Source organism: Taudactylus pleione, unplaced genomic scaffold (genome assembly GCF_031769625.1).
Source record: "Taudactylus pleione unplaced genomic scaffold, aTauple2 ptg001191l, whole genome shotgun sequence".
In the NCBI taxonomy this organism is placed as follows: Eukaryota; Metazoa; Chordata; class Amphibia; order Anura; family Myobatrachidae; genus Taudactylus; species Taudactylus pleione.
The window spans coordinates 90,629-104,756 of record NW_028285592.1 but is presented as its reverse complement, the minus strand read 5'-3'; the positions used below and the strand labels follow the sequence as shown (position 1 = coordinate 104,756).

The following is a 14,128-nucleotide window of genomic DNA, read 5'->3' as shown; positions in this document are numbered from 1 at the left end:
TCACCCTCCTTTCTAAATAGAAGTAATTTATACACTGTGATGTCAGAACATGCTAAATTTAACACTGCATTCCAAAGTCCTTGTTATAACTTGACCAATGTCATCATAACAGCTAAGCTTGCAACTGACATCAGTACATTGCATCACACACCCAGTAATCCAGGTTAATAGCAACAGTCGCAGTCCTATCCTTTGTTCCCAGGAACTGCTCCACACTGAAGGCATCAGGACAAGATGACATCCTGATCTCAGTTTAGCAGAGTCACCTTCTGAACTCCAATTCACCTCCTCTACCTCTCGAGAATCTCTAGTTACTGCAAGAGCAGCACAATGCGACACCTGCCATTTACTGCTTAGGAATGCGATGAATGACAGCATTACTTTAGTAGAGATAGAAGATGGAGAGGAAGTATCTCCCATTCATAGGCAAAACTGGGGGGTGGTCCAGGGGTGCACAGGACCACCCATTAGCCCAGTTTGCTTTAAAAAAAAAAAAAAGCCACCGGGGGAGCTGCTGCACATGCCCAGCAGCAGCTCTTCTCACAAGCAGCAAAGCAAAGGAGCAGCAGGTAAGTGCTGGCAGTGACTGCAGGGATGGGGGTGGGGTGAGGATTGGAGCTGTGCATAGTGCTGAGGGGGGAGGGGGAATTGGAGCTGTGCACAGTGCTGAGGGGGGGATTGGAGCTGTGCACAGTGCTGAGGGGGGAGGGGGGATTGGAGCTGTGCACAGTGCTGAGGGGGGGAATTGGAGCTGACTGCACAGGGGGCTGGGGAGGAAGGTTGGAGCTAACTGCACAGGGCTGGGGGGCAATTGGAGCTGACCGCACAGGGCTGAGGGGGAGGGGGGATTGGAGCTTACTGCACAGTGGGCTGGGGGCTATTGTTGGAGCTGACTGCAGAGGGCTGTGGGGGATTGGAGCTGACTGCACAGGGGGCTGGGGGGAGGTTGGAGCTGACTGCAAAGGGCCGGGGGGGTTGGAGTTAACAGGGCTAGGGTGACACGTCTGTGGAGTGACGCTGACGCACACTGTGGCTGGGGGAATGGGGTTGAGAGACACACTGGGGCTGAGAGACGCACACAGGGGTCAGGGAAATGGGGCTTAGAGACACACTGGCTCAGAGAGACACACACTGGGGGCAACGGGGCTGAGAGACGCACAGTGAGGTTGGGGGAATGGGGCTGAGAGACACTGGGTCAGAGAGACTCACACTAGGGCTGAGAGATGCACACTGGGACAGGGGAATGGGTCATAGATACACACTGGGGCAGAGAGACGCACACTGGGACCGGGGGAATGGGGCTGAGAGACTCACTGGGACAGAGTGATGCACACTGGGGCTGAGAGGTGCACACTGGGGTCAGGGGAATGGAGCAGAGAGATGCACACAGGGGCTGGTGAAATAAGGCTGAGAGCCACAGGTGGGCCTTACGATGGAGAGACGCAGGGGGTCCTGGGGATGGAGATAGACAAGGGGGCCTGGAGACAGAGACATGGAGGCCTGGGGTTAAAGAGACACAGAGGGGCCATGGGATGGAGACATTGGGGGTCTGGAGTAACACAGGGAAGCCTGGAGAGAGACAGAAGTTTGATAAGGGAAATCCAAATTTTTCCTGCACAAAAGTTTCTGTTACGACAGTATATATTATCTGGGTATGATGATGACATGTGTTATATTTCTACGTAAACAGGCATCTTCCAGACAATGTGATCTCCTACATGAATAGTGAATACCGGCTGAAGACGCTGCCCAGTGAGGCTCAAATTCCTCAGAGGTTCCCCGTTGCAGAAAAACCACCAAATAGGTAAGAAAAGACTTTCAAACTGACTGGGGTCCCAGAAACCCGCCTAGGGGTGACACCAAGGTGACAGGAGCCGGGTGCTGCACTGTAGCATTAAATGCAGCACTACACTCCTGACAGTGTGAGGGAGCCGGAACTGCACAGTGCTCACCCGTACTTCTTCCACACACCAGACCACTGGGGTTTGGGCTGCGAGGCCATTCCCCCTTCTCAAGTGACCATGCCCCCTGTTCACGAGGCCATGCCCCTTTTTTGGTGGCACGCGGCGTAACACAACATACCTCCTTACAACGGGTGACCGAATGGGGAAGGTCGCCACTGGTGTTTTTTTCCCAATAGCTGACATTTTGCTAAAACTGGGACCACCCATTACCAGATCTCTAGTTTCGCCTATGCTCCCATTCCTACATCATTCACAGTGTAATCTGCCACGCTTGTAATACAGGTGATTGGTGTGTCTCGCTGCATTGTTTCCTACAATCAATCAGAGACGGTAGGTCTTACGCAGCATTGAGGTAGGGCTTATATACAGTACCATCTCTTACCAAGTAGGGGACTAATTTAAAGTTAGGCACAAATTTTGACGAGGTGCGGAATTTACCACCTTTCAAACTACTGTATGTTGCATCGTCTATTTGCAGACATAGGGCCTGATTCAGGGCCGGAATGTAATACAGGTTACCACACTGTTTATCGATGTTCAGAAAACTGCACATGCGCAGAGCCCGAACTGCGCATGTGTAGGTTGGGTTCTGCGTCCTCGCACGTAATTTGGCTGCAGACGTCAGGTGAGTGACAGTCTGTAGCCGTTTGGCGGCGGTGCCAGGATACATTCCTGGAAGATTGGCGGCTACCCAATACCATCTACATCTGAATCTGGTCAAAGAACAAAAAGCTTTTGTCTACCCATTACGTCCAGGTAAATACATTTTCCTGCTGACTAGATACCATAATTGAATGTACATTTTAATGTAATTAGACTATGCCACCTCAGGCTTCCTGAGTATAATTAAAAGTTCTACTCATCTCTGTGGGCAGAATTTTAAAAGTTCATATATACAGTTAACATTTGAACAATAGTTGAATCATTATTTATGGAATATATTTTTCTCTCTTCAATGCTCTAACATGCCTAAAATCTCTACATAGGTCATAAAAAAGTAGGTAAGAGGACACTGGAAATTTGAATTGTGAATTAGACAGCACTAAATGAAAATTAATCTAGATCAAAGCTGAAAGAAAAATCAAGAACCCAAGGTACATGTGTAAGTGGCACTGCAGTGAGTACTCTTACCTTCTATGACTCTCATGCACAGTTTATGACATCCATTAAAACAGCACATCTCATTCCATTTGCAGTCACTATTACTGTCACATTGATCCCCAGGACCAGAGTGACACCGAACACCTTGTACAAATGCAGGACATTTGCCTATGGAGAAAAGTTGAGTTTTGATTAGCCAGTAAAATAACAGATTATTATGGTCAGGTTCTTATTACAGATGAGCGGTTCGGTTTGCTTGGAATTTGAACCCACCCAAACTCCCGGTATCTGACGCAATCCAAGCAACGGCTCGGGTCTTCCTGCCTGACTAGGATTCCACTTCCAGGGAAAACGTCATCCTTGCGGCGTCAGATTCTCACAGGTTTTGGATTCTATATAAGGAACCGTGGAATGTGCCATTTCCCTGTCAGGCACGCTGCTGTATGCTACGCTGTACTCTACTGTAAAGGCTCTGCTGTGTCCAGACTCAGTCACAAGGCCGTGCTGCTCTTAGTCAATGTGTAATGTGAATAGGGGGTGCACGGTGCTGTGTTTAGGTTCTGCTGTGTCTAGACTTACAAGTGGCTGTGCTGCTCTTAGTCAGTGTGTACAGGGGGGCACACTGTTGTATGCTGCGCTGTACTCTGCTGTAAATTGGCTGTGCTGTGTCCATCAGTAAAGACGTTCACATGCATATATAAGCCATGTGTCTCCACACATTTTAAATTCAGCTGCAACATCAAAAAATCTAAATAAAAAAATAGTTAAATTCTATTGTTTGTACTGTTTAGTGTGCTTTATCCAAGTGTGCTTTGTTCACTTGCATATACACTGGTGTCCAAAATTGCGGACACATTTTGAAATTTGAATGTTTTTCAACTTGGAATGCTTATAAAAACTGTTTCACTTCACGCAGTGCAATGATTCATATATCAAATGAAATTTAATGCCGAATTCAACACAGTAAACAGAGGTCAAATATTTGCATTACAAGGAAAGTTATGCCGTGAAAACAACACATAGGGTGAAAATCCCTGTATACTTATGATGTTACTGTCCTATCAGTATTTCGTTGGGTATCCTTGGGTAGAGAGTAGAAAGGGAGCCGGGTGCCCGCTGGTAAGACAATCTCAGCGGGCGCCAGGCAAATGGAGGGTGCGATCGCTGGGCCGGCGGGCCCCTTAAGCCGCCAGGCCCCATAGCAACTGCACCCCCTGCACCCTCCATAGTTAGGCAGACTCAAAAGCACCCTCCAGTGGCCGGCTCCCTTAGGTAGCTGCCTAAGCTTGCCGAGTGGTAGCGCCCTGGCTGCAGTACTGCAAAACAGCCCCCCTCGGCACGCCAGGTCACGAGCGACTCTGCTAGCACTGGGCGTCTTAGTTGCAGTACGATTTGAATAGGACACACCAGGAGACTGCACTAATTAATTTGATATGCAACACTTGTATATATGTGTGCGAGTGAGTCTTGGAATCTGGAGACAAAGCTGTTCGAATGCTGTGGCTGCGTCTTTTTCCAACCTAAGTTCCGTTTCATATACAGACTCAGTCGCACACAGATAAGTGTTGCATATCAAATTAATCAGTACAGTTTCCTGGTGCATCATAGTCACATTGTATTGTGACTAAGATACATGTTGGACATAAAAAGAAAAAAAATGCCAAAAAACAGAATGCTGGAGCAAGGTTGTGGGCAAAATACTCTAGCAGCTTGCAACAGTCAAAGGTTTAAAAGAAGAGAATTGTTTGAAAATACCACCCCTGTGATGTCAGCAGACGCACTGCTGCAAGAATAAATCTGTGAGAGTTTACCTATAGAAAAAAGGGTATACAATTGGGAAGGCTTCCTGGCTGCTTTATCCCGCCATGGGATAAATGACCGGCGTCTATATCTAGACGCCGCTCATTTCCCCGACACCGGGAGACAGGCGGATGCCGGGGGCCAAGAGCGGACAGCTGCGGGGGGGAGGGTTAGGTTTAGGGCACCCGGGGGGACTTAGGGTTAGGCACCCCCCGGGAGGGTTAGGGTTAGGCTAGGGGCAGGGAGGGTTAGGGATAGGCACCCCCGGGGGGGGGACTTAGGGTTAGGCACCCCCCGGGGGACTTAGGTTTAGGCAGCGGGGAAGGGGGGTTTAGGGTTAGGCACAGGGGGGGAGGTTAGGCACCCCTAAGGAGGGTTAGGTTAGTAGATACCTTACCACGATCAGGATTTCCATCGCTGTCGGGCTTCCGCTGCCGGGCTCTGCTGTTTTGTCGGGCAGCCGCTGCCGGGATTCGAACTCCCGGCCATGCGGCAGCTGGGATATCATACCGATTCCGAAAAAAGAATCCGGCCATCGACATACTGTATGTATCAGCATGTTGAAATAGCAGAGAATAGATCAGGGGACAGTCTTGTGACATTCAGAAATCACAAATAAAAATTCATTAATGCTACAAGAAGCATTCTGGAGCTTGGTCCTAATAACTAACACCATCCTCAGATAGCGTTAGGCTCCAACTCTGTAGAATCCCTTCCCGGCACTGATCATGCATGAGCAGTAGTGCAGCCAGCTCCCGAAGCAGAAGTGAAGTGATCGCATTAGCAATCACTTCGGTTCTAACACTCCACAGGGACAGGCTCCTATTTAGAACACAATAATTGATGGTCTAAATAGTCTACTAAGCTTTTATCCCATTTCGATAGAAAACATTGGTTGTTTGAGAGAAGCATGGAAAACAAGTGTAGCAGTCTACTAAAAAGTTCAAAGTCTCAATTAGCCTCTTTGATTCTATTGGTTAGAACTGGCTTGGACAATAGGACATTTGGAATAAACATTTAAGGGAATGCAAAGTATGCAAATCCACCCAATTATCTTGACGGTAACTGATGGATCATAGTAAATATTGTTTAAGAGTCTCATTAGTTCTTTCAGTTTTTCTATTTGACTGTGGATGTAAAGAAGGCTGATGGTCAGGGGCTGGCTGGCAACTTTTAGCCTGGGGGGCAAATGCATGCAGGCGGCCCTGGCAGAGGAGTAGCATGTAGCCAGGGTGCCCGAAGAACGTGCGTGCTACGGCTCCCCCCCTCTCAAGTGTTCCAGGGAGGAGGCGTGTCCATATGGGATTAATGTAAAGTAAAAATAAAGATTAGGGGCAGCCCAGTCGTGGTGCCCATATGCAGTGCCCCCCTGTGCCCCAGGAGAGGACCCCCTTATGCAGGCCTCCAGTAGTGCCCCCAGTAGTGATCCCTCCTATGCAGTGCCCCTTATACAGTGCCCCCAGTAGTGGTCCCCCCTGTACAGTGCCCCTTGTGCCCCCAGTAGTAAGCCCCTTATATAGTGCCCCTAGTAGTGGTACCCCCTATGTGTCCTTATATAGTGCCTCCAGTAGCAGGCCACACCCCATGCAGTGCCCCCAATAGTGGTAACCCTTATGCAGTGCCCCTTAAATAGTGGCCCCAGTTGTAGTCTCCCCCCTATGCAGTACCCCCTGTATTGCCCTTTTTATAGAGCCCCCTGCAGTGGTCCCTCGATGCAGTGCCCTGTGGTAGTCCCCACCCCCCTATGTAGTGCCCCTAGTAGTAGTCCCCTCCCCTTATGCAGTGCCCCTAGTAGTAGTAGTCCCCCCCCCTTGTAGTGCCCCCAGTAGTAGTCCCCCCCTTGAAGTGCCCCCAGTTATAATCCCCAGTAGTGGTCCCCCCTTGTAGTGCCCCCAGTAGTGATCTCCCCCTTGTAGTGTCCCCAGTAGTAGTCCCTCGCTCTTGTAGTTCCCCCAGTAGTGGTACCCCTTTGTAGTGCCCCCAGTAGTCCCCCCCTTGTAGTGCCCCCAGTAGTCCCCCCAGTAGTAGTAGTCCACCCTTGTATTGCCCCCATTAGTAGTAGTCCCCCCCCCCTTGCAGTGCCTCCAGTAGTGGTTGCCCCCTTGTAGTGCCCCCAGTAGTCCCCCCCTTGTATTGCCCCCATTAGTAGTAGTCCCCCCTTGTATTGCCCCCATTAGTAGTAGTCCCACCCTTGCAGTGCCTCCAGTAGTGGTTGTCCCCTTGTAGTACCCCCAGTAGTGGTCTCCCTCTTGTAGTGCCCCCAGTAGTAGTCCCTCCCTCTTGTAGTGCCCCCCCCCGTAGACACACGTCGCCATCCGCTCCTCCGTCTGTCTTCCCGGGTATTATGGGAGAGACGTCATATGATGTCATGACGCCTCTCCCATTGCCCACTGCGGGAGCCGGAAGATGGAGCGGCTCCAGCAGTGGGCGCAGCAGCAGCTAATGAGAGTCTGACAAACTCTCATTGGCTGCTAATTAAAACAAACACACTGCTGCCTGGAACCGGCGGCTGTGTGTTTGTCACTGTGTAGTGCTGATCGAACTCCGTCTGGTCAGCACTACACGCACGGTGCAGCTGTGTCTGAGACAGTCTGCCCGCGGACCGCATGGTCGCAGCTGACGTGCCCTCCACTATGTGGCGCCCTACTCAGCTGCGTACCATGCGTATGCATAGAAACCGGCCCTGGATAGAACGAGCCATCTTTGTGAGACAGTCAACTGCAAGGATTGCTTCAATACTTTAGAAGAAGGTAAATTAACTGCTGTACACAATCCAATTACATTTATATTGAGCTTCAAAGGCGAGATGAAATGATAAACGGTTGGTATAAAAAATAGTGAGTTGCAAGAAACATACTTTGAATCACAATGATAAGGGGGATGTCACCCTGCGCAATGATAAGGTGTGGTGTCTATTGGTTTGGGTAGTGCTGCTAAAGGTTGCCCAGCCTCACAATAAATTTATAAGGTCAATAACAGATTAAGCTGTGCGCAGAATCAGTACACATGGATCTATTCAGCAAGAGATACGATGTTGCCCAGAATATTATCGGGCACATCATCATAGGTTTTTATCAATTACAAGTTCTTGCTGCTATTCAGCAATATTTTGTGCATGGACAGCGGCTGCGGTAACACGCTGTCCCTGCGATGTCACAGAAGGCATTGATATCGGGATTCCGAAAACAATCCCTTCTGTTTGTTCTGTGCAAGCTCAGTCATGCGCTCGGGAATAGTCCCCGTCCCTGCTTGCAGTGACCGCCGACAGTGTAAGTACATCTCCAGCCTGTCCAAATTGGTTGTGGTGTATACAGGCTTTATATTAGTCGGTATACATGTATATTTATGTGCTTTTATATTTAACATTTATAAGTATATAAATGTTAAATATAATTGCACATAAATATAAATGAATACAGGCTAATATTAAGCTTGTATACACATGTCAATCTTATTTCGGCAGGTTTAATAGGCTCTAGGTGGACTTACCTATCAGCGATCACCGGAAACCGAGTAACAGAGACTGAGCGGACTTACAAGATGCTGCAGGGGCTTATGGGAAAATGTCCCTCTTTCCCTGCAGTTTTCGGGATATTTAAGGATTTTCTTCATATAACACCATTCTGAGATGGCGTTATATAAAGTAAATATTTTTCGAGTGATTTAACACTTTTTGCTATGCTGAGTAGCAAAAAGCGTTAAAGCACTGTAGACATCAATGGCTGATCCCTACAGTGCGGAACTCTGCGAGATGGGAATTAATGGAGAAGATAATTGCATTATTTTCTCCATTAACCCATTGCTGAATATGGGATTATTTTTTTATGTAAAAAAATAATTGCTGAATAGACCCCTCAATCTTAACCATTGTGGTTTTGGTGTTGGTGTGCAGAAATAATGATGTAAGGTAATCTGTATACTGTATAGAATATCTTCTCTGAACAATCAGTCAAGAAAAACAACAGAGGTGTGATAACGGGATAACAGGAATCATACACATGAAAAACACACAAAATAACGTAAATAGTATCAACAAATGACCATTATAATGATAATGGCAATAGGTTGGAAATGTATTTGCACTTGGCTGTTGGAGTTGACTATAACTTGGTCAATTCTAATTCAAAGTCAAATGTGGGTATACCAGAGGGCAGCAACCCACGTCTCTGTATATTGACGTCTTAGCGCAGATGGGTCCTGAAGTCCTAGTTGTAGTATACTGTAGATCTGGGTTCCCAGTTGGAGTCTCTGGAGGTGACTAGGAAATGCTACTGTCAGTGGTTTGGTTAGGACACACCATGGAGCATCGATCCTGTCTGTGTAATGCTCTTATCTGGGGCTTGTGGGATGACTAGGAGTTGCTACCGGCAGCTGGTGTGTATACAGCATCCATCTCTGAATCACCCCCAATGTCCAGTAATTATTCATTGCCAATATTCTTCTCAACCTAGGTTTCGTCGGAAGGAAATATAGGGGATACAACAACATCGCCTCACAAATACATTGTGTAAGGATACAGGGTTCTCTCAATCACCCAGACACTGAGCAGATGAAACCAAAGTGATGGTTTATTTTTCCACAGCAATAAATAATATATAAGGACAAGAGGTAAATATACTGTACAGGCAATTGGCTGATAGCAGTCCAGATAGGGCCAGTCCCTGGAGAGGGTAATGTTCCAGGACAAGTCCACAAAATAGATAATTCCACAGTTTCACACAAATAAAACTATCACCAATCACACAGCAGTGAATAGCGTATGAGTCCACCCAGCATTTCCAGTATCCTGTACAGTAGAAACTATCACCAATCACACAGCAGTGAATAGCGTATGAGTCCACCCAAGCGTTTCCAGGATCCCGTACAGTAGAAACTATCACAGAACACACAGCAATGAATAGCTTATAAGTCCACCCAAGCATTTCCAGGATCCCGTACAGTAGAAACTATCACCAATCACACAGCAGTGAATAGCGTATGAGTCCACCCAAGCATTTCCAGGATCCCGTACAGTAGAAACTATCACCGATCACACAGCAGTGAATAGCGTATGAGTCCACCCAAGCATTTCCCGGATCCTGTACAGTAGAAACTATCACTGATCACACAGCAGTGAATAGCGTATGAGTCCACCCAGCATTTCCAGGGTCCTGTACAGTAGAAACTATCACAGAACACACAGCAGTATTCATCCACACTGAATTTCCACGTATAAATCCACACAGAACTGGCGATGCATTCCACTAAGCACCATGGCAGAGATTACCTCTTAGCCAAGGTCAATGACTAACATGCAGAGCTGCCTTCAGTGACCTCTTTTGAAACCTTCAAATCTCCCTTCAAATCTTGCTACTCTTGCAACCACCCACTCTTGATTTCAATTTATACCAAGTGTGAAGATGTGTGCAAGTCTTACTTTCAGTAGAAATAAGGGGAGAACTTACTTAGCAGCACCCCCAAACTCCTCATTGGATGCTGACACATATGCCCTTAATATGGATCTTGCACATCACAATAGGACATCGTGACAATGAATGCATTTAAGAAACATAAAAAAAATATAAAAGTGACAAAGCCAGTGTACCATTATCCTAACGAGTTAGCATATGAGCTCTGATATGGAGGACACTCATGACCTCTGTAGCTGAAGACTTTAATGTGAGAATGTAACAACATAGTATATTGTAATACAACTGCATATATGAGAACAATTAAGTAATAGTCCCACCATAATCTCTAGTCAACTTTGAAATGCCCCATCCCTAGTTAGTAAAACAAATGCAGCATTTGCAGTAAGTGAACTGATTTACAACAGGCATCCATCTACTCCTACATGCTCTCATCTAAGCTATATAGTCATGGTTGTTTGTGTTCATTCCTTCAAGCTCCTCTGCACTTGTAACAACATCACAATGTCATTACAAGATGTCTATAACCTGAAAGGTGCAGTGAGCTGGCGCAAAGGCTGCAGCCTATATAGTATAAAGCGGGGTACACTCTTATGCTGGGTACACACTATACAGATATATCTGCAGATCGAGTGATCTGCAGATGATGGTCATTCATACACACTGAATGGCCATCATCTGCTTCTGCCCCTCGGATCCTGATGGACGTGTCCTGCCCCCCTCCCCATGGCTGCCGCTGTGTGTGTACGGGTGGTCTGCAGCTTTAGCGATATGTACCCGGATGATATGTTGGCCATACGGGACGACATATTGTACCACGAGGACACATTGTTGTCACGATTGGAGTCTGAGAATTACCTGACTCAGGTGTTGAAGTGGATTCAGCGGAGACCGGCTTGACTGGAACCATGGTTGAGGTAAATAGTTCTATTTGCAAAGGAATAGTATAGCAGTGAGAACTGCCTTTGGTGATAAATGACAGGAACAGGAAACTTGTAACGTTGGAGTGGAACCAGTAGAAGACTTGGAAGAACCGGACCGGGACCAGCAGGAAGATTAGCTGAAAAGACTGAAGGGAAGAGTCTTCCAATAATCACTGAACCTGGAAAATAAACTGTAGACTAGAAACTTAAGTGAACTGGTATTGGATCTCCGGATAGGAGTAATGAGGTTTGAGCTTGAAGGATTTGGAACTTGACTCTGAACTGGAAAAATGTGGATTGGACTGAAAAACTTGAACTTGGACTCTGGACTTTAGTAATGTGGACTGAGCTGGTGAAATTGGAACTTGACTCCGGACTGGAGCAATGTGAATTGAACTGATGAACTTGGAACTTGACTCCGGACTGGAGCAGTGTGAATTGACTTAGAATATCACTCCGGACTGGAGTATTGTGGAATTGACTTGGAATATCACTCCGGACTGGAGGTTCGTGGAATGGGCTTGGAATATCGCTCCGGACTGGAGTATTGTGGAATGGGCTTTGAATATCACTCCGGACTGGAGTATCGTGGAATGGACTTGGAATTTGGATCTGACTCCGGACTTTAGTAGAGTGGAATGGTTAACTTGGAACTTGGATCTGACTCTTGACTGGAGTAGAGTGGAATGGGTAGCTTGGAACTTGGATCTGACTCCGGAGTGGAGCAAAGTGGAATGGGTAGCTTGGAACTTGGAGCTCTCCGCACTGGAGTAGCGTGGAATGAACTTGTAACTTGGAACTGACTCCGCACTGGAGTAGCATGGAATGAACTTGTAATTTTGAAGCAAAGGTTTCACACTAGGAACTCAGGAACACAGGTCATGCTGCAGCAGGACCTCTGGATATGCCAGGTATTGCTGTTAGCAGGATTTCTGAATATGCCATGTATTGCTGTAAGAAGGATTTCTGAATATACCAGGTATTGCTCTAAGCAGGATTTCTGGATATACCAGGTATTGCTGTAAGCAGGATTTCAGGATATACCAGGTATTGCTGTAAGCAGGATTTCTGAATATACCAGGTATTGCTGTTAGCAGGATTTCCGAATGAACTGGTCTAGGAACAAGCAGGAGCAAGAGCCTGGGATACTCTTGTACTCAGAAGTAGCACGAACTATACACCACAGGAAGTAACGAGATGTTCAGGCCCTGAGTGCTATCTGTGGATCTTTATACTCTGGGTCTAGCAGGAATTGGTGGATACAGTCAGGTGGTCTGGCAGTAGCAATCAGAGTAGTGGAGGGAAAAACATCTGCAGCACTGAGAGTCAGAACTACACCTGCAATTCCAATGAAGCCTAGCAGTGTTCACAGACAAAGGAGAGCCCAGGTGAATAATCAATGTGGAAAGGAGCTCAGTCCAAATGCAATCACAGAAGTGTTACAGCCAGTATGATTTAGAGTAGATTTCCCAGGCGAACTGCACACACAGATCCATGGGACGGCTGACAGGGGTAAGTCTCAAGGCACAAGGTGAAAAACTAGCCAGGGTTGTGACAATTGTGTGATGTAATGGATGACGGAATGATCCCTCATTCCGTCCTTCATTACCTGCAATGGCGCTGAATACAACATTGTCCGGTTGGCCGTGCAGCATGGCTGACCAGACGATATTGGATGCGACCATGGAAGCAAGCAGATAGTCTCTACACACTGGACAATCTGGTCAATATGTTGTTCCGATTCGGCCGGAAATGACATATCAGGCCGACATCATCCTAGTGTAGTTGCATATGGTGCCTGATCAACCATTATGCTGGGTACCAGCATAATGGTTGATCAGGCACCATATGCAACTACAAATTGATTTAGTACAGTAGATTTCTTAAGACATCATTGATGCTGCACCATATGCAACTACAAATTGATTTAGTACAGTAGATTTCTTAAAACATCATTGATGCTGCAAAGTTGCTGGGGCAGAAGCCATAACCAAATACTAAATATCTGAGCCTGTTCTGGATAGCAGGTTTGTATTCTCGAAGTGCAGGAGTCTTGTAATACTGAAGAAACTCCTCAGTAGCCTCTGCTGAGCTCCATCTGGTTGAGTGACATCTGATAGTCAGACAAATAAAAACCAGACACTGCATAATACATAAACAAGAGGATATATTTACTAAGCATCTGGTTTTGCCTGTGAGACTTTAAAATGGCAATCATATTGAATACTGAAACATGCCAACACTTAGTAAATATTCCCCAGATCATCCCTAAAAATATCTTATGTTGGCTTATTTTGACAGTTTTTGTTTTCTTCTGAAATATAACATTTGCAACCCCCCTCTAGAAATCCTGTTCTTGCTCCTAGTCACCAGTGGAACCTGGAAAGCATTCTACATTAGACATTAATACATCTGGATAGCAACCTTGCTAGCCAGCCAGGAGGAGGTAAACATTATTATTTTTATTTTTTTCCTTTTACAAAACTCAAAGATATGATGGGCTGGCAAGTGTGCATTAGAGGCAGGAGAGCAGTAGTCTAAAGTTTTGCCTAATACGCAGAGAAACCTTGGCCCAGTCCAGCCACCATACCTGTTTAGACTCTGACTATGAAGATGTGACTTCCTCCATTCATGGGTAAAATGATCTTGTGGAGATGATTGCATACTCCTCTCACCTGTACATGTTACAAATTAATATAAAAGTTTTCCACCCACATCTGGGTTTTAGGTGGGGACCTGTATTGTATAGTAGGTAATATAACACTGCTTCTAGCACAGTGAGGTTGAAAAGACAAAGGTCCATCAAGTTCAACGTATAGCATAGTCTTGTTGAAGCCTGAGAGTACTTCTGTGCATACTCCATATTGGCTCCTTTTAGAGAGGCTTCAATCTCTAACACAGATGGCCACCACCTGTATTTCTTCACATGCGT

At 46.5% G+C, this 14,128-nt stretch overlaps 1 protein-coding gene across 1 annotated transcript in view; it reads right to left on the bottom strand.

Moving 5' to 3' along the window:
* The window catches only part of LOC148451044 (uncharacterized), a 104,499-nt gene that overhangs the window by 42,934 nt on the left and 47,437 nt on the right, over nt 1-14,128 (bottom strand). Inside the window, exon 8 of the mRNA XM_088462346.1 lies at nt 3,096-3,233. Coding sequence (XP_088318472.1) covers nt 3,096-3,233 — 138 coding nt within the window. The remainder of the gene's footprint in view (nt 1-3,095; nt 3,234-14,128) is intronic.